The 27,597-nt window shown below is 37.1% G+C and overlaps 1 protein-coding gene across 6 annotated transcripts in view; it reads right to left on the reverse strand.

Moving 5' to 3' along the window:
- The window catches only part of ANKRD17 (ankyrin repeat domain 17), a 165,713-nt gene extending 138,745 nt beyond the window's left edge, over positions 1–26,968 (reverse strand). For 2 of the 6 annotated variants that reach the window (XM_055588777.1, XM_055588779.1), the window contains exon 1: positions 26,451–26,968. In XM_055588777.1, coding sequence (XP_055444752.1) covers positions 26,451–26,876 — 426 coding nt within the window. In that variant the 5' untranslated portion in view covers positions 26,877–26,968. The remainder of the gene's footprint in view (positions 1–26,450) is intronic. The other 4 variants (XM_055588778.1, XM_055588776.1, XM_055588784.1 and 1 more) reach the window with 2 other exon arrangements.
- Positions 26,969–27,597: the final 629 nt, after the last annotated feature.

The raw sequence follows: 27,597 nt of genomic DNA on the forward strand, positions 1-27,597 counted from the left end.
TAAAATATTTTTAGAGTATATATTTGCATAAGTTGATTTTTTTTTTTTTTAGAACTTCAGCTTGCTTAGAAAACTACATGTAATTTAAGTAGAATCATTATAATGTACATAGGTCTTAGGGTCTTTTGTATTTTACACTTTCAATACTTAAAGACATATAATAGCATAAGATTTTATGATTTTTAAAATCAAATATGAAAAACATACAATTAGAAATACGCTTCCCAAAATATATTTCTGATGCAACACTCCTAAAATTAGGCTTTCAAAAAACATTTTACCTATGTACAGTACAAACAGGAATGCCAACCTATCTTTAAGTTGAAGTGGTATCAAAATAAAATTAATTCCTTCACTCAATAAGCATTGTCCAGTCAGGGACATAAGACCCATCTTTAGAAGGACAACAAAGGCCATTTCTATTCCCATCTTTCAACTCTTCCAGTTCTTCCAGAAGATAATCATGTCTCCAGTAGCTGTAGCTCTCCCTGATCACATGACTTCCTTCTTATGAACAAACCATGCTTCTAATCCCAGTCTTCAGTATGCCAGAGAAAATGTCATTTTATTTAGGGCTATTGGTGGGAAGGACTCAAATTTTTCTAATACATCTAAATTTTTAACAAACTTTTTTTTTAAAAACAGAATCATGGAAATGAGTCCAGAATTGACATACAAAATCAAGAGGGAAAGTCAGTGAAGAAATACTTATGCATCTTACATAAAAATATTCATATATTCTATGCAACTTCCCAAATTCCTGGAATTAATCACGTGTCCAGTATTTCTACCTCACATAGTTTCTAATAACTATGTGGTCCTGGACTGTTACTTTATAAATAAAAGTATCATTATCTAACTAGGTAAATACAACACATCTGCAATGTTTTCAATATTATAAATATGATGCATGAAGGTGGGATTTTTAAAGATTCAAAGACTGCAAAGGCACAAGATGAACAGTAAATCTTTTTGTTACTTGCCTGCAATAAAATAGCAATACATTGTTACATTGTTAACTGATTTGTAGTGTGATTACAAGCTTAACTTCAATATCTGTTAAGTTTGTTACTTGACTTCTGTTTCTTGATTTATTAATTTTTATGTGTTATCTATTGACCGCCCACTGAAGAAATGGACACTGACTCTTCCTTTGTTGCCCTCTATCTCCCAATTTTAAGGGTTATAACACTTTTTTATTATGAAAGTTTATAACTATACTCCTTAACTATTTCACAACTATAATTAAATCTATTTTATATATTTTCTAGGTTGATTCTAATGGCACCCCACTCCAGTACTCTTCTTGCCTGGAGAATCCCATGGACAGAGGAGCCTGGTGGGCTGCAGTCCATGGGGTCGCGAAGAGTCGGACACGACTGAGCGACTTCACTTTCACTTTTCACTTTCATACACTGGAGAAGGAAATGGCAACCCACTCCAGTGTTCTTGCCTGGAGAATCCCAGGGACGGCAGGGCCTGGTGGGCTGCTGTCTATGGGGTCGCACAGAGTCAGACATGACTGAAGGGACTTAGCAGCAGCAGCAGCAGCAGGTTGATTCTAAAAACTAAAAATTAACTGCATTTATAACATGACTAGGCAAATACTAATCCCTGAAGGAAATGCAATTTTATATCATTTAGACATTACTGGATGAATGAGAAGTGCCCATGTAGTCTAAGAATTTTCTTCTAGTTCTCTTTAGTTCTTTTTGAAGGTCCAAGATTGCCACTGTAGCTACCAGTTTCTTCCCTTGACACTTCCCTACTACCATATTATCTATCTTGGATTATATTTTCCATTGTATAATAATATCTCAAATATATTTATATAAGATACATAGTTTTTTCTAAGGGTAAAAATTTACTTGTCTTCACATGATAAATGTACAGTATAAAAAATTTAGGTGCAAATCTGCTGCCGCTGCTGCTGCTAAATCACTTCAGTCATGTCCGACTCTGTGCGACCCCATAGACGGCGGCCCACCAGGCTCCCCCATCCCTGGGATTCTCCAGGCAAGAACACTGGAGTGGGTTGCCATTTCCTTCTCCAATGCATGAAAGTGAAATGAAAAGTGAAAGTGAAGTTGCTCAGTCGTGTCTCACTCTATTTTTCCCTAAATGGTGAAAATACTGCTTGTCTTCAAGCATTCAGCATGGCTCCTAAGATTTCAGTTATTTGATTTTCCATTTTTTATTCCCGCTCTCTGGCAGTAACTGAGAATTTTCTTTTTATGTTAGAGTTCTGAAATTTTACCAGATGTGTCTAGATGTAGGTCTTTTTTCATTCATCCTGCGTGGTACTAGATGGGCTCCTTTAATCTGAAATTTTTTATCTTTCTTCAGCTCATGAAATTTCAATTATTTCTTTCAATATTTGTCTCCTTCCCACTTTCTGTACTTTTTCTAGAATTAATGTTTGCAGATGTGAAAACTTTGTGATATATTTTCCATACCTCTCCATTTTTCCAGATCTTTTTTCTTTTGCTTCATATCTAGAGTTCTTCGTCTTTAGCGCAAAATCAATAACCCAGTCTTAATTAATGCTAAATTGTTATTTAACCCACTCATTAATATTTATCATTGTAATTTTCAAAATCTTTTCTGGTTCTCTGCCACTTTTTCAGTGAAACTCTGATTAATCATTGCAACATGTTCTTAAATCTTAGTAAAATAAGTATTACATTTTTTTTTCTTTGAAGTTTTCTTCGGAATTTTATCTGAGGTCAGTTGTTCTTTCATTCCTCTTAATCGTCTTCCATCTTGATTCTCCTCAATTGTTTGTTTATACTGGCTTATAAAAGATTACTTTTGGCTTTCTCTGATGTTGTTCGGACTTGTTTTTGCAAATGGTGTCTCACTTAAATGGGAGTGTGATACCATTTAAGTAGGGCATACAGATAAGCAGGCACCCCAGAAAGGTACCTAAACAAGAAGTAAGCTTGCCGGGATCCACCAAAAGTGCTTTTCTCTGTAGAAGCAAGCTTCAGTGCCTCTGCTACTCTCTCAGATTCCAAGATCTCAGATGTCCTACTGAACTGTTAGTCTACTTTCTTAAAAGAGAACAGTTCTTAGACTTCAGGCCTGAGGGCAGGCACCACTGCCACCAGAGCTGTTTAGATTGGAGGAAGGGGAGGATGGAGGTCCAACTAACCCAGCACTCTGGCAAGTAACTCTTTAAAAAATTCCTGATTATTACCCAATTACTACTGTTCTCTGTACTTGTTGACTCCAAGCCTGGAGCCTTTCCAAGGTTCCCCTAGGAAAACCTGAGCTTACCTCTGGTATCTTGAGTTCCAGTTTCCTTTGAGATTTTGCTGTCAATGCGATCCCGTGAGCTTTCTATCTTCTTCAAAATTTCTGGTCCTCTGATGGTACCTGTAGTGGACTGTGAACTGTAATTTTACTATTCAACATGCTTTATCCCCGGCCCACTTTTCTAGTAATATAATCCCTCATGTCTGTGGGGAAAATATTTCATGTGATTTGAGTAGAGGTGAGTCTTCCCAGCCACCACTGGCTAGAATACCCCAGCCCCCTCTCCTTTGGCAGCCAACTTTGCCTAGCTGAAAATAAAACTAATTCAAGAAGAAAAAGGAAAGTAAAAATGTTGTGAGAAAACCAGTACTGATAATATTATTCAAATCTGGACTTATCTATGCCTAAAGTTGGATCTTCTTCCCTTCTTCCCCACACACATCTGAGTACACACAAAGTTAAAGAGCTAATGAGGTCCTTTTGCTCCTCTTTAAGGTAGTTTGACCAATGTAATAACATCTGTTTCTTGCTTTTCAAAACTGTGGTTTAGTTCAATCTTTAAATAACCTAGGTGGGATGCTGGGAACAAAGAAAGTTAAAGGAATGCAATCAATGCACCATATTTAAAAGAAAAGACAAAAACTGTAAAATAAGCCAGAAGAAGTCAAATTAAAATTTAGTTTGGTGTTGAACATAGAATGAGGAAATAGCTATAAATATTAAGTATATCTTATCATTCCCTAAGACATCTATCATACCTATAGGGGGAAAAAAGGCAGATACAAAAACGAGTTATCTCTCAACAAGTTTTTCCCCTGAGTTAAGATTCCAATGATTTCAAAAAGAACAAGGAAGGAAAATTTTGGGTAGTGATTTAAAATGTTCTAATCTATTACATCCCCAAAGAAAATCCTTTGAAAGGTTATATAGTGTCAATTTCTGGAAGAAAAATTCTTTATCTTTGACATGATTATTTGGGGAGAGGTATGGAAGGAATTGTTTACTGTTTAATTTTAGAGATGATAAAAAGCATAGAAGGTCATTGATCTCAATGGATGAAAGATGAAATCTAGTACTCTTCAGCTAATACAAATAATCCAAGGTTCAAAGACCTATGCCTCAAAAGTTTATCCTACTAAAAAATCTGTAAAATATTGTATGAATATATTTAAGTACATGTGAGGGAGCACAGGTCCACAGTTTTCATCAGAATCTAACTAAAATCCAGGAGCTATAAAAGGTAAAGAAAACCGCTCCTGATTGTAAAAGAACAATGAGGACTTCATTCAAATATTACATTTACAGTTAAATACAAAAATTCCAAGTAATGAATACCTCCAATACATAAAATAGTGTACTAGATGTTTACATTATCTCCATTCTTTAGAAAAAATTATTAGTTCCAATATGGATGAACAAAAGGAAGTTAAGTAGTAACTTTCCCAAAGTCACATAGTATTAAAGCAGGATACAAAAGCAAGTTTCCCACCTTGAATTAAATCTTTCTATACAATGCCTCCACCCCCTGCACCCCCTCCGCTCCAGGAGAAATATTGGAAAATAAAAGGCAATGGGTTATTTCATAATGGAATGTAATACTATGTTGGGTACAGAAATTGTCAGGTATTCACATGTCTAGGATTTAATGAAACTGGAATACCCTTCAATTAATATTTTTATGGAAACTTCTGCTTCTAGAAGTGAGGTCAAGAGACCTTAGTATTTGAATAAGATTTATGAATCTTAACATTCAAGACTCAATGAATGGGTCCTCTTGCTATTCTGTTCTTCTGAGCTCTGTGGGAAACAAAACGAAGTTTCTCATGCATGGAAGACAAAAAGCTGCAATACCAAGCCCATGTTTTTTATGTCTTGGATACAAGATAATAAGAGAATCTGGTGATAAGGCTAAAGTAGGTAAGAACTTCTACATATGGAACGACCTCCCACATACCTAAGACACATTAACAACTTAAAATATATTCCAGAACTAGGTTCTGACTAAGAGAATTCAGTATCAGAGTTTGGGTTGTAGCCAGAAAGCTGGGTCAAACAGTGGAGAGGATCTCAGACTGGGAGATGGTAATACTGGGCAGAGTAAGAAAAGCAAAGCAGGAAAGGTACAAATGAAAGACCAATCCACAAAGCAAGTTAGGGCTATGTTTTAAAGATTCTGAGATTTAAGAAAACAGTATAGTCAGATTTTTGCTTTATACTTTGCCAGTTTATCTAGAACCACTGAATCACCTGCTAAGCTTATAGCAGAGAAGTCATCAAAATATGGTTTGCTTCATCATTCCCAGAAAAGCAGATAAGAATAAGAAAAGGATGCTGCATTTCCCATTACTCTTATCTCTCCCTCTTTATTAACAGTATGGTTAAGCAGTAAAAAATATTAAATTCTGGAGGAACTGAAGAATATATTCTATTTAAGTACTAAAGATCTAATGAATTCTGAATATAATCCTAAAAGATCATCTAACCCATACAACTATGATTTGTAAAATCTTCACTACAGAATTGGAGAAGGGAATGGCAACCAACTCCAGTATTCTTGCCTGGAGAATTCTATGGACAGAGGAGCCTGGCAGGCTACAGCCCATGGGGTCAAAAAGAATAGGACATGACTGAGTGACTAACACTTCACTACAGAATCCCACTTCCTATGCTAACACTGACTCCACCTAAAATAAATTAATCCACATGCACAATTACAGCCAAAGAGTTTTACTGGCAATCTATGAATTAATAAAATAATCAAATTAAAAGGAGTTAGGAAAGAAAATAATAGAGTCAAAATTTTTTTAATTACAGATTTTAAATTGTACTTTTTAAAAATAGCCAAACATACTACTAAACAGTAACCCAATTCACAATGCTCTCCATTATTCCTCAAACCTCAGTTTTAAAAACTAGTATTTATGGAGACTGTTATAGTTCACAAATGTTTTGACACAATGATCTCATCTGACCCCCCACCCAAAAGAAGGTATTATGATGTCCTTTTTATGTGAGGCTCTGAGATTCAGCTTGCCTATCACACTTACTTGACAGCATGAATTAAGACATGTGGTAAGTCTAAGACAGTGTACTTCTCACTTCACATCTTAACAACTTATCTACAAGTTATGTATTTTGATTTGATGTTCCAGAAAAGGTATAGAATAGTATACTATTCACTCACAATCTATGAAATCCATCTCAGGATCACATGAATTTTGCTAAAGATGGACTCAGGGAAATAACAAAATGTAACAGAACAGAGCAACATTAACTACACCCCAATAAAGTCTTTTTTTTTTAAGGAGGTGGGGTGCAGTTCTATACTATGGTGTTCTAAACAACTCTTAAACGTACCAGGACTATTACTGTAGCTGCTGCTGCTGCTGCTGCTAAGTCGCCTCAGTCATGTCCGACTCTATGCGACCCCATAGACGGCAGCCCACCAGGCTCCTCCGTCCCTGGGATTCTCCAGGCAAGAACACTGGAGTGGGTTGCCATTTCCTTCTCCAATGCATGAAAGTGAAAGTGAAGTTGCTCAGTCGTGTCCTACTCCCAGGGACCCCATGGACTGCAGCCTACCAGGCTTCTCCGTCCATGGGATTTTCCAGGCAAGAGTACTGGAGTGGGTTGCCATTGCCTTATGTATAATGACCCAGAGGTATGTCATAAATTAGAAAAAGACGTCGTTCACACAGATCTGTAAATACAACCTAAATACAAGATAAAATGAGCTAGTGAGTTCTATAATTTATACCAAATATCTCTTGAGCCAATTATTAGGGAGATCAGGGAACAGAAGGGAACCAGTGACCTATACCAGTTAAAAAAAAGCAGACTTTGATGTGAGACTACTCATGTTTATATTCTATTTCCATCATTGACTGTGACCTTGAGCAAGTTATTATTTTCCTTGATTTTTTTTCAACTACAAACTGTGGATAATAGTATTATCTACCTCTTAGAGTTGTGAGGATTAAATAAGACACTATACATAATTATAGTATATAGTAAGCACTCATTAAAATATTAGTTATTGGGGTTATAATTACCCAATGTTCTAAGTGTTATGAATACTTTCAGGAAAGAGGTGATATTTTATCTGTCTCTTAATGGATAAAACATTTAACGGAGAATGACATCCACAGAGACTAGATATCAATGGGGCTTGTAACCCGACATATGACATAGCACATTCTAAAACATACTAAACCACTAAAAACCCACTATAGTTTAAAAAATACAGAGCTCATTCACATAATAAAATGTCAGTTACAGAAACAGACCCATGTACCTTTGGTCCAGCACTTTCACCACTGAAATATATCCTAAAATACAAACATACACACACACAGATACATATCAAAAAGAATCCACTGCACTATTATTTGTAATGGAAGAACACTGGACAAAACCAAAACACTGGGTATAAACACTCAACAAAATCAGGGAAGTCATGATACCTGACAAGGGAACATTTCTCAGCCATTAAGAGGAATAAGATAATCAATATGTGCATTTACATTGGAAGAGTCTATGATAAGATTATTAATTTTAAAAAGAAAATTTCAGAATATCTATATAATGACCCCCTTTATATAAAACAAAAATTTGCTTATACAGATACATGTGCAGACATGTATGTGCAAATACATATAAAGCCATGAAATGTATACACTTAAAATTTATACCTTGGGGGCTTCCCTGGTGTCTCAATGGTAAAGAATTCACCCGTCAGGAAGATCCCCTGGTGAAGGAAATGGCAACTGACTCCAGTATTCTTGCCTGGGAAATCTCATGGATGGAGGAGCCTGGTGGGCTACAGGCCATGGGGTTGCAAAAGAGTCAGACGTGACTTGGTGACTAAAATCTATACCTTGGGCTATAGAAGAAGGGAGCTTTGACTCATACTTTATTTTCCTCTACTGTTTAAATGTTTACAATTTATACTTACAACATGACTTAATAAAAACAGAAAGAAGATAATGCATACTCAGGGCTCTGTAGTGACCTAAACGGGAAGGAAATCCAAAGAAAGGGGGATGGGGGAAGAGGGAAGAAAGAAAAAAAGCGATGTATGCATACATATAGCTGATTCACTTTGCTGTACAGTATAAACTGACATAGCAGTATTAGGCAATTATACTTCAGTAAAAAAAATAGAAAAAGATGAAAAAAAAGATAATGCAATCTCCCTTTAAGATTCCACCAACATTAAACAAACAAAAATAAACATCAGTCACAGTTTGGCTGCATACTTGGCTGCATACTTCAGCCAAGGTTTAATTTAAAGGATTCAGTACAATTAAGACTTGTCTGTCTCAGGTCATAGAGCAGTTCTTCTATTTTCGCATTTCCTAAATAGCAACTGCATAAGTACTAAATTATTCCTGGCTTATTTGAAATATATTTTTAAAATACTGAAACAAAACTAAAGAACACTAGAATGATAATGCAAGAGAACTAAAACACATCCATAGTTTCTTGATCCTGCCCTAAAAGTGTATGGAGGTGTTCAAGTTCAAAGGCAGCATATTAAGACTAGCAACATCACAAATCAATAAGAACATGGTATAGATCCGGCGGGCTTCCCTGGTAGCTCAGCTGGTAAGGAATACAGCTGCAATGCAGGAGACCCCTGTTCGATTACTGGGTCAGGAAGATGCCCTGGAGAAGGGATAGGCTACATGCCAGTATTCTTGGGCTTCCCTGGTGTCTCAGATGGTAAAGAATCCTCCTGCAATGCAGGGGACCTGGGTTCGATCCCTGGGTTGGGAAGATCCCCTGAAGGAAGGCATGGCAACTCACTCCAGTATTCTTGCCTGGAGAATCCCCATGGACAGAGGAACCTGGTGGGCAAAAGGTCCTGGGGTCGCAAAAAGTCAAACACGACTGAGTGACTAAGCACAGCACACTGGATGCTGGTAGCTTCCCCGGCAGCTCAGTAGTCCATGCAGTCATAAAGAGTCGGACACGACTTAGCAACTAAACAACAACATAGATGCTGGTGCTGAAAGGACCTTTACTTCTTCAGCAGAAATTTGGAAGAGAGGGAGGGAAGAAAGGAAAGAAAGAAGCCATGCCGGCTTACAGGAAGAAAAATATACATACGTACATATATATATACACACATGGATTTAAAAAGACCACTAAGTAAAGTGCAAAATATGGAAAATTACTTTGTTAACCATAAAATCCTATGGATGTTAGCTACTTATTAAAAAGTACAGGAAACTGCTTAGTGCTAACAACTAATTTTAAGGACCTTAAGCTTATACAAATGTAATACATATAAAGATGCACGTACTGAGCAGGTATAATCCAGTCTATCGTTCTATTATTTAAATATATGAAATGACAGATGATGAAATAGCTAAATCAACTGATTAACTATTTGGAAACGTAAGACTAAGTTCCTATCTTCCTCCAAAGTCAATATAAATTCGAAGCACATGAATTAAATGTAAAATTAAGAGGCTCAATAGCCAAGAGGTAGAAGCAACTCAAATGTCCATCAATGGATGAATGGATAAAACAAAATGTAGTATATACATACAATGGAATATTTAGTCCTAGAACGGAAGGAAATGCTGTCACATGATACAACATGGATGAATCTTAAGCTAAATGAAATAAGCCAGTCACAAAAAGACAAGTACCATATGATTCTACTTATATGAAGTATCTAGTCAAAAATCATAGAAACAGGAAGTAAACATTGGCTGCCAGGTACTGGAGAAAAGGGAAATGGAAAACTGTTGTCCAATGAGTATAGAATTTCAGTTTTACAAGATGAAAAAGTTCGGCAGATCTACTACACAACAATGTGAACGTACGTAACATTACTTAGCTGTACACGTAAATGGCTAAAATAATAAATTTTATGTTGTATTGGTAGCCACAATTATTTTAATTATAAAAAATTAAGAAGTACACACTAAATTACTTAAACCACTAAACAATTATTTAACTATAAAGGATCAAATAAAGCACTTGATCAAACTTCTAGCAGCTCAATGGCAAAACAGTTAAAAATAAAACATATAAGGTTAAAAGGAAAAGGCTACATATAAATTAAATCTGTAAAGCACAATTTTTTTAAGACTGATGTAAGACTGAAATTATAGTTTCTCCCAATAAGTTTAAAACTGTAATATGAAATGAATAATCTCCATAGAAAATACAAATTAAAATGTTAATAAAATCAAACCCAACAGAATGTTAAAACTACATCATAATATTTCAAACACAGTTTAATATTAGTAAATTTATTATTGCAATTCACTATATGAATAGCTTGGGAGGGGGAAGAAAGAAATAATTATCTTTTCAATAGATGTCAAAAAGCATTTGATAAAATTCAGTATACCTTTTCTGATACTATTTAGTAGGGTAAGAGAAAGAGATACATTAAATTGATAAAGTGAAAGTGTTAGTTGCTCTGTTGTGTCTGACTCTTTGCAACACCATGGACTGTAGCCCACCAAGCTTCTCAGCTTCTCTGTGCATGGAATTCTTCAGGCAAGAATACTACAGTGTTTAGCCTTTCTTCTCCAGGGGATCATTCTGACTCAGGGATCGAACCCAGGTCTCCTGATTTGAACCACCAGGGAAGCTCATAAAGAATGGAGTATGTGTATGCGTGCATGCATGCTCAGTCACTCAGTGGTGCCCAACTCTTTGCGGCTCATGGACTGTAGCCTACCAGGCTCCTCTGTCCGTGGAATTTTCCAGGCAAGAATACTGGAGTGGGTTGCCATTTCCTACTTCAGGGGATCTTCCTGACTCAGGGATCGAACCCATGTCTCCTGCGTCTCCTGCTTTGGCAGGAGGATTCTTTACCACTAGCGCCACCAAGGAAGCCAAAATTAATATAGGATTATACCTGGAGACCGAAGAGCACTTCCATTACAAGGGAAGGATAAAGATAGCCTATATTACTTTTATTCAGCATTTTGGGAGTGTTCGAAACTGATGCAACAAGAAAAGAAAAACCACAGATGAAAAAAAAAAAAAAAACCACAGATGTACATACTAAAAAAAAGAAGACAATCATTATTGGACTCAATATAGCATTTTAGTCAAAAAAAAACTGACTTAGAAGAATTAAGTTTAGTAGCCATATACACAAAGATCAAAATATTAAAATCAATATGTTCCTAGACTCCAAAAATAACTAAATTAGAAAGGGTAACAGAAGAAAAAATACCATTCAAGACAGCAATAAGAACTATAAATAATTTGGAAAAAACTCCACAACAAATGTGTAAAACTTACATGAAAACGGTAAACGTTTATTAAACATAGACAAAGTACCTGAAAAATACAGGCATGCTATATTTTCAAGATAGGAATGTTTCGTACTATACATCTATCTCTCCTCAAATTAATCCAAATTTCAATGTATTTCAATTAAAATCTCAATAGGCATATTCAATGACAATTTACAAAAGCCATCTGACAAGTTAAACACACAATATCCCAAATTCTTGAAGATCAATACGGAAGAATTGCCTCTAAGACATGTTAACACATTAGGCTGAACCACAGAAATCATATTTTTGATGACTTGTGATGTACAAAAAACAATTTCAAAAGGTGCAACCTAACAGCTAAAATTGATATGGACATATGAATAAAACAATAGCTGTTAGGAATTTGGGGATGTTAAAACACTCAAACTTCCCCCACTCTTACTACCCACAAATTCCTTTTAAAGTGGTAAGAAAAAGATATGAGTCCACTGAAGTATTTAATACTAATAAAGCTTTGTCAAAGAGCAACAGAGCTGTTTATTTCTCACCCCAGTTAAATCTACCCAGGTACATACAAAAAGCTGAAAGGGAAGGTGGAAAAAAGTAGGGGAGAAAAGTTCCTGCAAACAATCCTGTACAGAGAAGGATATATAAGGTGAAACCTAAAAGATGAGAAGAAATGAAGGGCCAAGTGAAGACCATCCTGGAAAGAAAGTAAATAGACCCCAAGTGAGAAAGTCCACATGTTCTAAGAAAAAGGTCAGTGTGATTAGAATGCACTGAAAGTGATATAAAATGAGGCTAGAACAACAAGGAGTAGACATATAAAACCTTACAGCCAACTTAGAAGTTTGGGCTTTAAGAGCAATGAGAAGTCAAATGATAATTTACATTTCAGAAAGACTAGCCTAAATGTTGCATGAATAATAAGTGAAATATGGTAGATAAGAGAAGAGAGCAAGATCAAATTAGGAAGCTGCTATATGAAGTCTAAGTAAGAAAACAGCAAGTGCCAAGGTAATGGCAACAAAGGTGGAGTGAGGTAGGAAGTTTCAAGGTATAATTTGGAGGTCTTATGTCCAATACCCTTTCCCTTCCCATTCTCCTATATCACCTTTTTGGCAACAGAAACAGTCACTTTGGGAAACCATTTCATGAGGTTCAAGTGGGAACAACCTCTCCTTGTCTACATCTTAGATGGAGTAGAAAAGACAGGATCGAGGTCTGAACAAAAATCTTCTTCCATAGTTGAAGTTGCTGGTTCAGGAATGGACATGTGACCCAAGCAAGGCCAAAAAGATTATTTCAGGAACCAGGAGTGACTTTTTTTCTTATATTGCTAGCCATAAGAACAATGTAATCCTAAAATTATACTTGTGTAAGACATTAATTATCTTCAATATCCACATTCCCTTTTTTCTTTTAGCAAAACACTTCTCCCACAAGTTATATCTGGGTATAATGGACACAGAGCAAGAGCTAGGTCTTAGGTATAGATGCATAACTAAGCTCTGGCCAATAGGATATAACATGAAGTTATGTTTGCAATTTCTTGGTCAATTCCTCAAAAGGAAGTTATCTGTGCTCATTTTTCTATTTCTTATTTCTCACGGGCTATGTATTAGTTTGCTAGGGCTGCCTTACAAAATATATAGACTGGGTGGCTTAAACAACAGCAGTTTATTTTCTCACAGTTATTAAAACCAGAAGTCCAAGATCAAGGTGTCAGTAGGCCTCTGAGGCCTCTCTCCTTAGCTTAGAGATGGCCATCTCACTGTGTCCTCACATGGCTTTTTCTCTGCATGCACACATCCCTGGTGTCTCTTTTTATGTCCACAGTTCTTCTTATACGGATGCCTGTCAGAATGGATTAGAGAACATCCACATGACCTGACTTAACTTTAATTACCTTTTTAAAGTCATATTCTTACATACAACCATATCCTGAGATACTGGGGGTTAGGGTTTCAGCATGAATTTTGAGGAAATACAATTCAGATAATAACAGGATGAAACATGAACATAATGCTGGTAAGCCAATGATCAGACCTTGTAGATGAAGTTAACACTCTAAGGCAGAGCTGTTCAATAAAACTTTCTGTGATGACAGAAACGTTCTAGACCTTCATTCTCCAATATGGTAGCCACAAACGCTCATTTAATTAAATAAGATTAAAAATCCAGACTGTCAGTTGTAGTAGCTACATTTCAAGCACTCACTAGCCATATGTGGCTAGTCACTACCATACTAGACAGCACAGGTTAAGTGATGGTATAACAAAAGATCAGAAACTTAAGCTACACAAAATGACCTGAAGGTAGTGACTACCCCCAGGTTATCACATAATCTTCCTTGCTTGAACTTCATGTATTTTGGAGTCTCTTTGTTCAAATAAGCTATCCTATACTGTAACTAATCAAAAATTTAGAAGTGGAATGCTGCGATAATAAATTCCTAAAAACTCTGATAAGGCTTAGAAGAACAGGTGGCAAGGACGCATATTTCAGGCTGGGAACCTAGCAACCTCTGTTATGCAGAAGCAAAACCATTTTGTAAAATTCTTGCCTGCAATAATGAGTAGGGCAAATCACCTAACTACCAGGTATGGGGCTTATAAGAAAAGCAGTTAGAAAAACTAAAAACACTGATGTGTTAGCTGTTTAATGAATGACTAGAAACAGCAACTCACCTATGAGTTTAAGCAGTTTGTAAGCAGAGATAGGGGAGAAGGCAATGGCACCCCACTCTAGTACTCTTGCCTGGAAAATCCCATGGGTGGCGGAGCCTGGTAGGCTGCAGTCCATGGGGTTGCTAAGAGTCGGACACGACTGAGCAACTTCACTTTCACTTTTCACTTTCATGCATTGGAGAAGGAAATGGCAGCCCACTCCAGTACTATTGCCTGGAGAATCCCAGGGATGGGAGAGCCTGGTTGGCTTCCATCTATGGGATCGCACAGCGTTGGACACGACTGAAGTGACTTAGCAGCAGCAGCAAGCAGAGACAGATATAAAAATAGTGCCACTGAGAGAAGATCTCTCTGTAGCAAACTCTACCTGTAAGAGCCCAGTAATCTGGAGGTCTCTTGAGTTTGGGAAAGGCAAGTGTCTTGCAATTCCAAATACCATGAGTTAACTTTGTGACCTCAAAGATTCTTTGTCAGATATAGCAAAGATCAGGTAAAGAATGCTGCTTTCCCACCTATGATGATTTTTGATGTGTCAAGTTGGTTACAGAAAACTAAGAGGAAAGAAGGGCAACAGTCATTTTGTAAATACTTTCTCTCAGTTATTCAAACACTAGTCTAGGTGCTGCTCTTTGGGATTGCATAGGGGGATTTGCAGATATAGTTAAAGTCTCTAATAAGTTGATTGTTTTAAGCCAGAGTGATCACTTTTACTGAGCCTAAATTAGTCAGATGAGCTTGTAAAAGATTGGGTTCTTCCTAACGAGTGTGACTCCAAATACTGAGTCTATAACTGGTATCCCTTCACTGGATATTCCTTTTCTAATTGCCTATGAACAACAGCTTCAGCATATGTCCGAGGGTTCCAGCTTGGGTGAGCTCTTAACAAACTCCTTACCTTACAAATTTCATATTTGTTAGCCAGCCCTCAGAATTGTATAAGCCAATTCCTTGTAAGCTCTTAATACCTACCTACCTACCTATCTACATATCTAACATATATAAATCTACTCATTCTGCCTCTCTGGTTAAACTCTGACTGATATGTCACCTGAGCTAAACATTTCAGATGCTCTCAAGGAAGCCAGGTAACACAGGGAGAAAGGAAAAAGTCTAGTAGAGAGAGGAGAACGAGCTGATTTCAAAAAATAGTACACTGGGACGGCCCAGAGGGATGGTATGGGGAGGGAGGAGGGAGGAGGGTTCAGGGTGGGGAACACATGTATACCTGTGGCGGATTCATTTTGATGTTTGGCAAAACTAATACAATTATGTAAAGTTTAAAAATAAAATAAAATTAATTTAAAAAAATATATAACAAAAAGAGATCTTCTGCTGTAGTTAGTATCACATGGTGCTAACTTAGAAATCAATTGAATAAATGTTTGAGTTTTACCATCAAACCACATTACTGGCCTATAAAACTCTATAACTGAACTTTAAGTAACCCTGCAGCCTCTAAATGTATGCCAACTGGTATGGTGCTATAAAACTTTGCAATCTTAGGAATGTCACACTCTCAAATACCTACTACTTCAGATGCAGCAAAGGAGGATAACAAGAAAGAATCACCTAAGAACAAAGCCAAGGATACACACAATAGTCAAAAAGGCATTCCTCCTATAGAGCAAAACCAAGAATTTTATCAAGGATTTTACATAGCTGCCAGGGCAGTCTTCTGTCCAGAAGGATTTCATTATTACTATGGACCAATGACTGTGGTCTACCTATTCTTTTCTTCTCCAAAGAAGCTGTTATTATGCTTATCCTGTTCCTACTCACCACTGCACAATGGGTTGAGCAAAAGAAGGATAGATAATGTTGTTTATTTTACAGACAACTGGACTGAATTAAGGAGAAAAGCATTATGCAGACATCCTACACTGACCTATACATAGTTTCCAGCTAGGACTCTGGATAGATTCTCTTGAGAAAGAAAACTATGCATTGGAAGAAAGGTTTGTACAACTGTTAAGTGGTCAGAAGTTTCAGTCTGGTACTCAAGAAGGTTTAAATTGGAGACATAAACTTGAGTCATTAGCAACTACATATATAAAGACACAAAATGAGATAAAAACACCTAAAAAGTGAGCAAATACAAGACAAAAAGGTCCAGGAAGAGCAATGTGGTACCAAATAACCAAAGGATATACAATGAAGAAGGTAGGAGGAAGCAATAAGACCAAAAAAACCAGTTAGTAATGTAAAAACAGGAGAGGGTGGTATTACACAAGCAAAGAGAACAGTACTTTTTAAGAGACAAGGATTGGTCAACAGGGTCAAATGCTAATGAAACAACTAAATACTATATCCAAAAACCATATCCATGTATCTTTGGGGAAAAAAATCAGAAATATCAAAAGAAACTATCTAAGAAATTTTGTTTAAATACTGGGGTAAAGAAGGTCCCTAGAAGTCATATTTCTAGAACAACTTATTACAAAAAAATAAAAAATTTTCTACATTGTAGAAATACAGTAAACTGATAGAGAATATGTGTAACAAATGACACCATGAAGGATTAATAGACATAAATATAGATACAACCACATACCACTAAAAGGAAAAAAAAAATGCTAGAATAATAAGGATAAAAGAGGAAAATTTCAAAATAAATCCAAATAAAATATAACCATGAAAATTTGCTCAATGTCAACAGTAATAAGGAAAATGAAGACAAAACCAAAACACTAATTTTTATTTAACAGATTTTAAAAACTAAGACGATCAAATCCAATATCATTCTTAAACATTTTTGAAAGAAGTAAAATGAGAGAATTTATCAAATGTAGTACGTGAATAACTTCTAGCCCTCAAATTCCATTTCCAGGAATCCATTCCAAAGAAATACTTTTGTACTCAAAAATAATGGTAAAAGGATGTTTGCTTCAACAATGTATAATATGTATAGCAATGTACTGAAACAGTCTAAATGTCTACCAACATAAAAGACCAAATAAACTACAAACATCATACTATGAAACATTCATAAGTAAATGAGACCAAGTCAAATCTTAATACACTCTCTCAGACACACCCCTCAACACACACACCCACACTCACCCCTTCTCTCTCATTCACTTACTCTCACCAAGAAACTAAAACATTTGACATACACCAAACTAGCAGTGTTTACTCTAAGCGTTGGATAAAACCTTTGTGTGTTAGAAGACTCTATTTTTTTTAAAGTATGCAAGTATCACTAGTTCTTACAGCTAAATAAATATGTAATCATTATATGAAAACATCTCCTTAACTGATATGTTCTAAGAATGATCTCAAATGAAACACAGAAGACAAAATGTGTAAGTGACAGCTCTGCTTTGTATAATAATTTGATTAATATACATGAAAGAAAAAGAATGCAAAGATGATTTCAAATAATAATGATTAATTCTGGAAAGAGGATTATAAGTGATTTTTGTATTTCTTAGATTTATTTGATTTTGCCAAACTTTCAACAAATATCTGTAAGTTTCTACAAATATGTACACTTAATTATAGGAACTCAAAGCATCACTGACTCAATGGACATGAATTTGAGTAATCTCCAGGAGACAGTGGGGAACAGAGGAGTCTGGTGTGCTACAGTCGATAGAGCTGCAGAATTGGACACGACTTAGGAAATGAATTAAAACAATTATATAAACACTGCATTTAAAATCTAACTTAAAAGATATTTAATGTTGTACTCTGCACTGTTCTGTAATTCAATTTTTCATATTTTTACACATCTCTACCTGCAGCAACCATAAGCATGTTAGTATAGCTACCTCTTTTCTTACAAAATCTTCAAGGTCAAATTAGAATGGATGATTCTTTGGTGTAATGTAGTAGTCTAGGACACTCTAAAAAAAGTCACATACAGATCTCATTGTTAAAAAAAAAAAAGAGCATAATACCAAGAATTAGTGAGTATTCTAAGAGACATGCATAAAAGATATACAGTCCACCCCACTGGTATGCAAAAACAGAACAATCTCTATAATGAGACCAATTCTAAAAGCAAACAGATACACTGAAAAATGTTAGACTTCCAGGTAATTACATAGGATTAAAAACATCCTCACAGTTTTTAATTATTATTAATTTTGTCTCAATGAGATTTAAATTTCATGAAGCTGGGAATAATTTCTCAGTGTTTCCAAAATTCTCATAATTCCTAAGTAGTTATGCTAGGTCTCAATAATGCATCTTAAAAAAAACTTAGAAAAATATACTAATAGCGATACCTATCTTCTAAAAATCATAAAAAACACAATTTCAACACTGTGCTAAGTTTTCATGTATGCAAGTTTAAAAGTTTTCCTAACTATAATGCATACAGCTATGATTTTAAATATGGCTGACTCATATTCACTGAGAAGGAAATGATTGAGACTATTACAATATAGACTAAAAACAGCCACATACAGTAGATACACAATAAATGTTCAGCAAGTAAAAGAATTAACTCCTATACTGAATCTCACACCAGAAAGAACTACACTAGAGGCTTTGCAACAGGACTAGTTTTGTTATTAACTTCATATAAAAAACAAGAGGGAAACGTGGCACAGAGAAGGAAAAAGACAACATTGGGGGTCAAAGACAGAATTGGAAATAGACCTGGTATAACACAAACATAAGATTTCCTTTTCTTCTCAGGTTTCAGGTTTAGGGCAATAGGAAAGAAAAGGAATAGAAATTCAGGTTAATATTTTTTTATTCCAAATTCAAAACTGACAAGGCCAATTTTTCTACAGATCTCTCTGAAATATTTTTCACTCAAAGCTTCTTTAATTGAAAAACAATTCACAAGGAAAAACCAGACCAAGAATTAATTTTAGGATAGGTCTTTATTTCCTCACTTTTCTTTTTTTCTTTTCTGTTCTGTTCTTTTACTGGGGGCAGGGAGGATTAAAAAAATGAAAGATTAAATGAGAGTAAATTATAGCTTGAGAGGAGAATATGCCCTGCTAGAGATGCGTAGCTACAAACTAGTTTCATATATTTGCCATGTTTAGTCTATACTTTCAAATAATCTCAAGAAATGAGTTTACTTATTTTCAAAATTGAACTAACTCTATCTAATACACCTCACATTTTCTTCACTTTGTGACTCTATGTGAGTTACTGGAGTAATGAGAATATAACTGTATAATCTGCAGTCCTCCTTGATCAAGGAATCCATCCCTATCCAATCATTTTTCAGCTCTCGCTCTAGAACTTGCCTAGTTTTGGTCATCATTTCATTTTCATGGTACAGCAGACAGAAATACATATAACCTATTTTGTGCAGTTGTACCTTATCATTATTTAAAATAAGAATTATGACTTTGGTTATCTCCAAAACCTTATTTAATCTTGTTCAACATTATACTGCACTTTTACTGAAAAAGCAGGCTTTCTTTCAGACCATTTAATCAAAAAAAGCTCGTTTTTTACCTGACTCATATAACCCTATTTAACCTTTTTAATCTATTCTCAATAATCTTGTTGTCCATTTCCATCAGCACAATTCAACAATACCTGCATACTTTGAGACTTTATTATATGTCAAAATTATTTATAAAAACAATATCGGCTCTATAAAGAATCCGTAAAGTACTGTGATCTTTACATTTTTTTCTACTTGACCCGCTTTTATCTCTAGCTTCACCCTGAAATAAACTTAAAAAGCCAACTCTAAAAGATCAGGTAATATTTATGAGTTTCACAGGATGACAGAAGTCAACCGAAGTTATGCTTTCAATAATTAGGTCTATATCGATTTTTTCATAGCATTTTTGGGAAAGATAAAATTTCCAGCATGTCCCCTTTCAATAATTAAAACCCCAAATTACAAATCATGATAAAATAATACCTATAATGCTCCACAATTCCACTTCCACTTTGACTGGATAAAAATAGTTTCTAAAGACAAAAGAAAAAAAAAGTTAAGTAAAAACACTAAGTCTGAAAGGGTATTTTGCTTCTGTGTGGCAAGTGGATAGGTACAACTCTACCATAAAGGTAAGGTTCCAGGGACTAGAAGGAGTATTCATATTTACCTACCACCTTCTATTTCCTAATGACTTGTTTTTTCAAAAGGTGAAAGAAGTCAGATTTGGCATAGGCTACCATGGATGTTGCTGCCCCCTATCGGTCCTAACAAAAATATAAGTAGTATCAGTAGGCAGTAATTCACATATCATTATGAAGTGAAAATTCCTTCTCATCTATAATAAAGTATGGAAAAATTACAAGGAAGCTCATTACATCCACATTTCCTAACCCACTAAATTATCCTTACAAAAATGCAGAAAAAACTACAGAGTGCAAACACACTGTTTCAAGGACCTGAAAATCGACCTCCTAGTCAACAGCTGGTTGACTTTGGATGTCAGTAGAAGCAGACTAGCGAATAGTCCAGTGAATTTCTGGGAGTCAAAACATACTGCTTTGATGATTATTCCACATCGAAAATTTTAAAATACTAACTCCAATTAAGTTGGTGAAGTTAATGACGAGACTAAACTGAATAATTATAATCTAATAAAAGCATCTGACAGGGGTCCACCATAAATAGTTGCAACCAAGTTCTATAACCTTAAGACTTAAGATTTGAGGTCCCAAATATTTCCAGAGTAAGTGACTAAAGAAGATATATTTACAAACTGTTTTTACTTCAGAGATCTGACTTCACCAAAACCTGACACAGGTAAGATGCTAAGACTTATTATATAACACACATGGTATAGTATGGTAGAATACAGTAGAGGTATAGAGATGCAGAAGACAAGGGTTTCTGTCTTCATATCTGACAGAACACAGCAGACTAGATAAAAGCGTTTCATCAATTAAAAGGCAAAATATAAGGATTTAAGAGTAGAGTAGGCATAGTGTTAATTAACCAGGAAAACAAATAAATCTTGGATCTCCTACTTCACAACACAATTATGCCTTCTTCATTACCACATTACCGTAGAAACAAGTTTCCCAATTCTAAACAATCCATATAAATGCTTGCCTAATTTCCTACAACCACTGCAGTGAGAATGTTTCAAATTAACAAGGTAGGAGGGAGGGAAGTCAAATACTTCTCTGAATATGGTATCTAATGGAAGTTTTACACACATACTATAGGTGAAGGGAAGAAAAGAAAAAAAAAAAAAATATATATATATATAAGCACCTTCAACAAAATCTTGAGTTTATTTAACCCCAGGGTATTCTTAGCTTATCCAGACCCCAACTTAACATCCCCTATTTAAACGGAATTTTTTTTTTCTTAGCTTAATAAAGATAACCTTGAAATGCTTAAGTCTTAAAAGACAGGGAGAAGCAAAAGATTGCCAGTAGAGGAGGTGGTTTTCACTATAAAGCTTCATTATGTTAACTGCTAATTCCAAACGGTGAAAATGTGAATATACTTATCTGTGCTCTCTGTATTTCTCCTCCCAACCCACCAACTTTATAGAACAAGAAAAGCAATGTTCAGGGTAGCTAATTTGTCTTCAGTGACCACCTTACTACCAAAAAGTATATCCTCCCCTATGTCATCTGAATTTATTTTAACTTTAGCTGATATGTCAACATCAGATAAAGTTGTACTCAACATCACACAGCATAACAGAGCATGTGAATTTATGAATGAATAGGCAGGCTTTGAATCAAAGGTTAAGTTCCACTTTGCCACTTAGCAGCTATGTGGCCCTGATGAAGTTACCTAAAACCCTTCTAACCCTTTAGCTTTGCATTTTAAATGAATATGATGAATATCCCCTCCCAACATTTGTATACCTCTCATACTTTATTTGGGATAGACATTTAACCATTTGCTTTCACTCTCATATTTCCTCAAACTTTTATTTAATCATTGGTGCATTTTAAATCAGTGTGTCTTAAAATAGTTTTGCTCACTGTTACTTAATACAGCAAAATTCCTCCTATGTAATAGAAACTACAAACATTTATGAATAATGAAACAAATATGATGACATCATAGCACTACAGTGAAAATGGGAATATATGAAAACTAAATTCACTCATTTAATTCTCAAAACAATGCTATAAGGTAGAATCTACTATTATCATCATTTAAATATGAGGAAACCAGAGTGACATTAGGTAACTTGCCCAAGATTACAAATGTGTGTGATGGATCAAGGGTATGAATTCAAGCTCCATTCCTGCCCTTAACCATTACGTTAGACTGGTACTGAATAATAGTTTGTATTATGCTTTCAAAATGTAAATCTACCTAAGGTACTTGATTTGATAAATATAAATCTATCTTTAGGTACTTATCAGGCAATCAACAATCAATGTCTTGGTTTAAATGGCTTTCCCTTAATATCTATGAGATCACTATTACTAAGAGAAGTAATTAAGTAATTGAACGATGTTAAAATCCAAATTTCAGTTATTGGACAGCCATGGATCCAAGAAGGAAGGAACTCTATACCTACTCTTGGTTTCCTAAATGAATTCTGGATCTTCCTTAGTTACTAGTTATTCACTGAAAAAATTTTTATTAAGTACTATGCTCAAGCAGAATAGGATACAAGATTAATTATAACAGAACCACTGTCTCAAAGATCTTACCATCTTATTTACAAATACTGCTTTGTCAATTAAGAGGTGAAACAGGGCAACAGATAAGCTTCTCTGGGCTAATCTGGGATTCTACCATAACAACAGAGGAACTTGGCATTTTTCTATGAAAAAACTAACAACAACAAAAAAGATTTGGAATTGAACTTGAGGAAACGTAATCTACTTCTGAAACAACGCTAGGTCTTTGATGTCTGTCTATAAACAGATGCTCCCTGGCCTTGCAAATCCTTTCAAAAGTGAATGAATAAGTAAGTCCTAACTTATTTACTGGGCTCCCTTTGTATGAAATAGCTTCACGAGGTTTGTTACTTAAATTTAAAACCTCAAATTACCTACCAAATATAGATGGAATTCTGATCAACTCCTACTGTATTAAATTTTATGCATCTTTAACAAAAATGTTACTTTTGAACATGAGTTCTACCTTTAATAGCAAGCTATTAAAGGCAGCAGTGTCTGCTTTAGCAAACACTGATGCCATTCAATTACATTTAAAAATAGGTTCAACAGAATGTAATGTTGTTTCTGAAATGGAGTATCAACTCCTGCAATTTCCGTATTTTTTTCTTACACTATTCAAGTTAAACTATTTAATTCATTTAATCCACTAGTCAGTAAAGAAGTGCATCAGAGATCAGAGTTTTTATGTTAGGAAATACATTTCCATCTATTTTCCATATTGGTCAGTCACTCATTGAAAGCTGAGAGAATTATTATAATTTTCAATTTTTGATCTAAGGTTTTGCATCAGATTGGGGAGGTGGGTAAAGGAATATCTGAAGTTGCACAAATTATCTACAACATGGTTATCCTATTCTGAAACACTGAAGAGAAAATCCAATTCTCAATAACCTACACTAACATTTAGAAAAAGTTAGATTCTTCTTCTTAAACATTCAAATAAAGCTTTTATTTAAACTGAATCTCCTTTCCTTCCAATGTTCCCTCTTTCAGAAAATATACAAAATATCCTGCTAGCATTTCATCAAAGTAAACATAGGTATTTTTTGTTATATTATCCTCCACTTTTTCAAGTTAAATAACTGCAAAACTATAACCTTTTGATGATTTTTATCTGAAGGATAATCTCAAAGATGCAACCCATATTTTTCATCATGTAGCCAATAACAGGATGAATTAGAGAAAGGATTTAAGTACAACTATCAGCCATTAAGATTTCCTAGCTTTGTAAAGTTCAAGTTCTGCTGACATGTAGATAAAATGGTAGTGAAACGAAAAACACTGCGCAACTCATCCATTTAGCTTATAGTGTACAGAAAAATAAAGCTAATCAAGGATGGAGGCAGGTGCAGAGACATACCGTACTTCTCTTTGCTTATTCTTCATCATGTACCTATATAGATTTATTTTTAATAGTTGTGCTTTCTTCCACTTATTTTTCCTGACTCATCTCCATAACAAATGACAAACCCATTGTTTATACTGCTGGACAGAAGACAGAATAAAGCATATTAAAAATAAAGAAAACACTTCTCTAACTGATCAGTCAACATATATCACTATCTTCCAAGGAAAACCAAACCCAACTTACAAAACTAACACCGCTATAAGCTTGAGCCTATTCTACATGATTTAATGAATTACTAAGTTTTGCTTATTAAGCCAAATTCCAATGGACAGAACTATCTAGATATGTAAAGTTTAGAGAATAATAATATTTCAGTAAGTACTGCACTCAACTTGATATTAAGTTCCAAACCAGAGCTTGACATTTTGTTAGAGAATTTAAAATTTTAATAAAATACGGGTATTTTGCACAAGCTGTTTGACTGTGTTGGCTTGCAATGGACTGCCTATTTTTTGAAAGAGGTCAGGAGGGGGATACAGGGACTAAACTCTCATGAAAAGTATACTGGTCTGAATCGTCACAAAACTTTGATTTCCACTTTTGTTGCAACCACCACTGTCAGTTGCCTCTAAAAAAAAAAAATCGTTATCCTCATTTTTAAAATAAGAAGGTTGGATGAGATTATTTCTAAAATGTTTTCTAGTCTCTGTAAAAATAATGCAATTGAAGAGTTCTAACTACCATAACAGATTTTACTGGAAATAAGGATCCTGTTCCATCCTTTTTTCACTGTTTCATATGCAAGTTGAGCTATACACTATTCTGAAACATTCAACTAGGTCAATACAAAATCTATCAATACAAACCTACCCTTAGAATTCAGTAGGCTAAACAGAAATAGTAGCAAGTGCCCATTTTTTTGGTATACATACTTCAACGATTACATCTCTTCAGATACAACTTCATTCAGTTTGAGGTAAAAGAGAATCTATTCTTCTGCTAATAGACAAGTCTCAAATTCTTCAAAAGGTTATTTCTTTATTTGAAATTAGGGAACCCAACTTCCAATAATGCAATTTTAAAAAAATTGCATCAAAATAAGTCCTGTATCAAAATAAGCTGTGTTTGTGGAAGAGAATAAATGGCAAGTGGTACTTTTATATAATTTAGTTGTTCTCTCATAACTAAATTTATAATCAGCCTTTAAAAAAAGGTTTTCCTTCTGTTGCCTTAAGTTACAACTTCTTTCTTCAGATCGAGATTTTCTAGCTTCCATTTCACGAAGCAGACAAGAGAGTTACAAAAGACCTGCTAACTAGTAAGGCCAACTCTTAGCTGGTTCTCAGTATAATATGTTTTACTGAGCTTTTGGTTAAATGCCTTCTTTGAAGAATGAGGGCCTGCAACGCCGCCTGTCTGTGAACCCAGGAAAAATTATAAACAGTTATGAAACCAGATCACTAGGACAGACCAAGAGGCCTTCTTCCTATTCCAACTCACCACAACCAAGCCTGGCTCCCAAGCAGCCTCTTAGGCTGCTCCACATTCTGTGAAAAGCAACAGGGCCTAGCTTAATTCTTCCTCACCAAGGAAGCATTTGAAAATGTATGAGTATGTACATGTAAGGATCAAATACATTTTTCATCCACTGAGTCATATATCAATGTAAATGGATATAAGATCCGTTCATCCAAAATCTTTGAGAGATCGAGGAAGTGAAGGTGACTTCAGCAGCCACAATTACGGGGAGGGGGGAGGAGGGGGGAGGAGGGGGGAGGAGGGGGGGCGGGGGGGGGCGGTGGGAACCTGCAGCAGAACAGTATGGAAAAGTACAGCTATCACGTGTCTCTCACATACACAAATACTTAGCTCTCAGTCCATTACAAGCTTGCCTCCCCCTCAAACTGCTCCCCTCCACCTCACTAGTGGGAGAAATCTACCAACCTCCTAATCGTTCCCCAAGAGACTCTCCTACCTATTATCTTACCCCTCCCGCTTTGATCCCGCCCCCGCCCCAGGAGTAACAGGGCCCTACTGGCCTAAGGCCGACCCCGCCGGGTGTGCACACAGTGAACCTAACCAATTGCTTCCACCCCTAACCGTGTGAACCATGTCAGGGTAACGTGCTGTGCAGCAACTCTGTGGACTCTGCGGTCCTCCCACCCCCACGTGTCAGCTACCCTCCCCCACATGTCCACACCTCACGATTTCGGCCCGGGAAAGAAAGCGAGCGGTGGAAAGCCTAGCCCCGAAGACAGATCAAGCCCACAGGAATCTGTCCCCTCGCAAGTCCCCTCCCACCTTTGGCCCCGACCCTTTACACTCCCTTCCTCCCTTCTTCCTTTGAAAGCAGGCCCTTGCCTCAGAAACCTCTTCTTCCTCGTCGTCGTCGTCCTCTTCTTCCTCGCTGTTGTTGCTGCTGGTGCCGCCGCCACCGCCTCCTCCGCCGCCGCCGCCGCCTCCACCGCCGCCGCTGTTGTCGCTGTCGCTGCTGCTTTCGCTGCTGCTGGGGGGTCGGCAAGTCCGGTTACGCTTGGCCTTGTGGTGCTGCTGCTGCGGCGGCTTCTTCTTCAAGAGCAGGTCGCAGACTCGCACCATCCCACGAGGAGACGAGGCCGAGCGAGCCCCGTTGCCGCCGCCAATGCTGCTGCCGACCTCCGCTGCTGCTGCCGCCGCCGCCGCCGCCGCCGCCGCGGGGGGGCCCGCCACCGCCGCCACCGCCGGGGGGCTCCCTTCTCCCTCAGCCGCCGCCGCTGCCGCCGCCACCGGAACCGTCGCCTTCTCCATCTCCGGGGAAAGAGGGAGGGCGCGGACGGGGGAGGGGCGTGGGGGCTAAGCTCTACCGCGACTTCGGCAGCACCGGGGCCGACACAGCGTTCGGTGCCGCCTCCGCCGCCACCGCCTCGGTCACCTCTACTGCCGCCGCCGCCGCCGCCGCTCCGCCAGCTCTCACCTCGTCTCGCGATACTAAGGGCGGGGAGCCTGACGATGGGAGGGAGGGAGAGGGAGGGAGCGTGAGGGAGCAAGCTGGGGGTGGGGGAAGCAAAGAGGGAGACCCGGGTGCCCCGAGATCCAGCAGAGGGGAGACTACCGAGAATCGGGGGAAGTGTGCCTAGGGCGACTTCCGATGGGGGGGACGGCGGGGACAGAGGAGGGCCGCGGTGATTGCCGTAGCGCCCGCTAGCACCCGGATCGCTTCTCTTTCCTCGCTATTTCCCCCACACACAGCCCTTCAGACCTCCCTTCTTCCTTCCTCGCTGGTGTCTAGAACGCAGCTGCAGGCGGAAGTACAAGTGACGCCATCAGCCGTCGCCTGAGTGGTGGCGCGCGGGTGGCCGAAAGACGAAAGTGAGACTTAGAGGGCCGGGTCTCCGGCCTTCGCGAGCGGGCGGTGCTGCGGTGCATGGGGCGGGCGGCTGAGCGGGAGGGCTGGAGCGGAGCAGCCCGGGCCGGGTGGGAGCGGGTACGGAAGCTCGGGCCAGACGCTTTGTTAGCAGGAGGCCGGGAC

Source organism: Bubalus kerabau, chromosome 7 (assembly GCF_029407905.1).
Source record: "Bubalus kerabau isolate K-KA32 ecotype Philippines breed swamp buffalo chromosome 7, PCC_UOA_SB_1v2, whole genome shotgun sequence".
Taxonomy (NCBI): domain Eukaryota; kingdom Metazoa; phylum Chordata; class Mammalia; order Artiodactyla; family Bovidae; genus Bubalus; species Bubalus kerabau.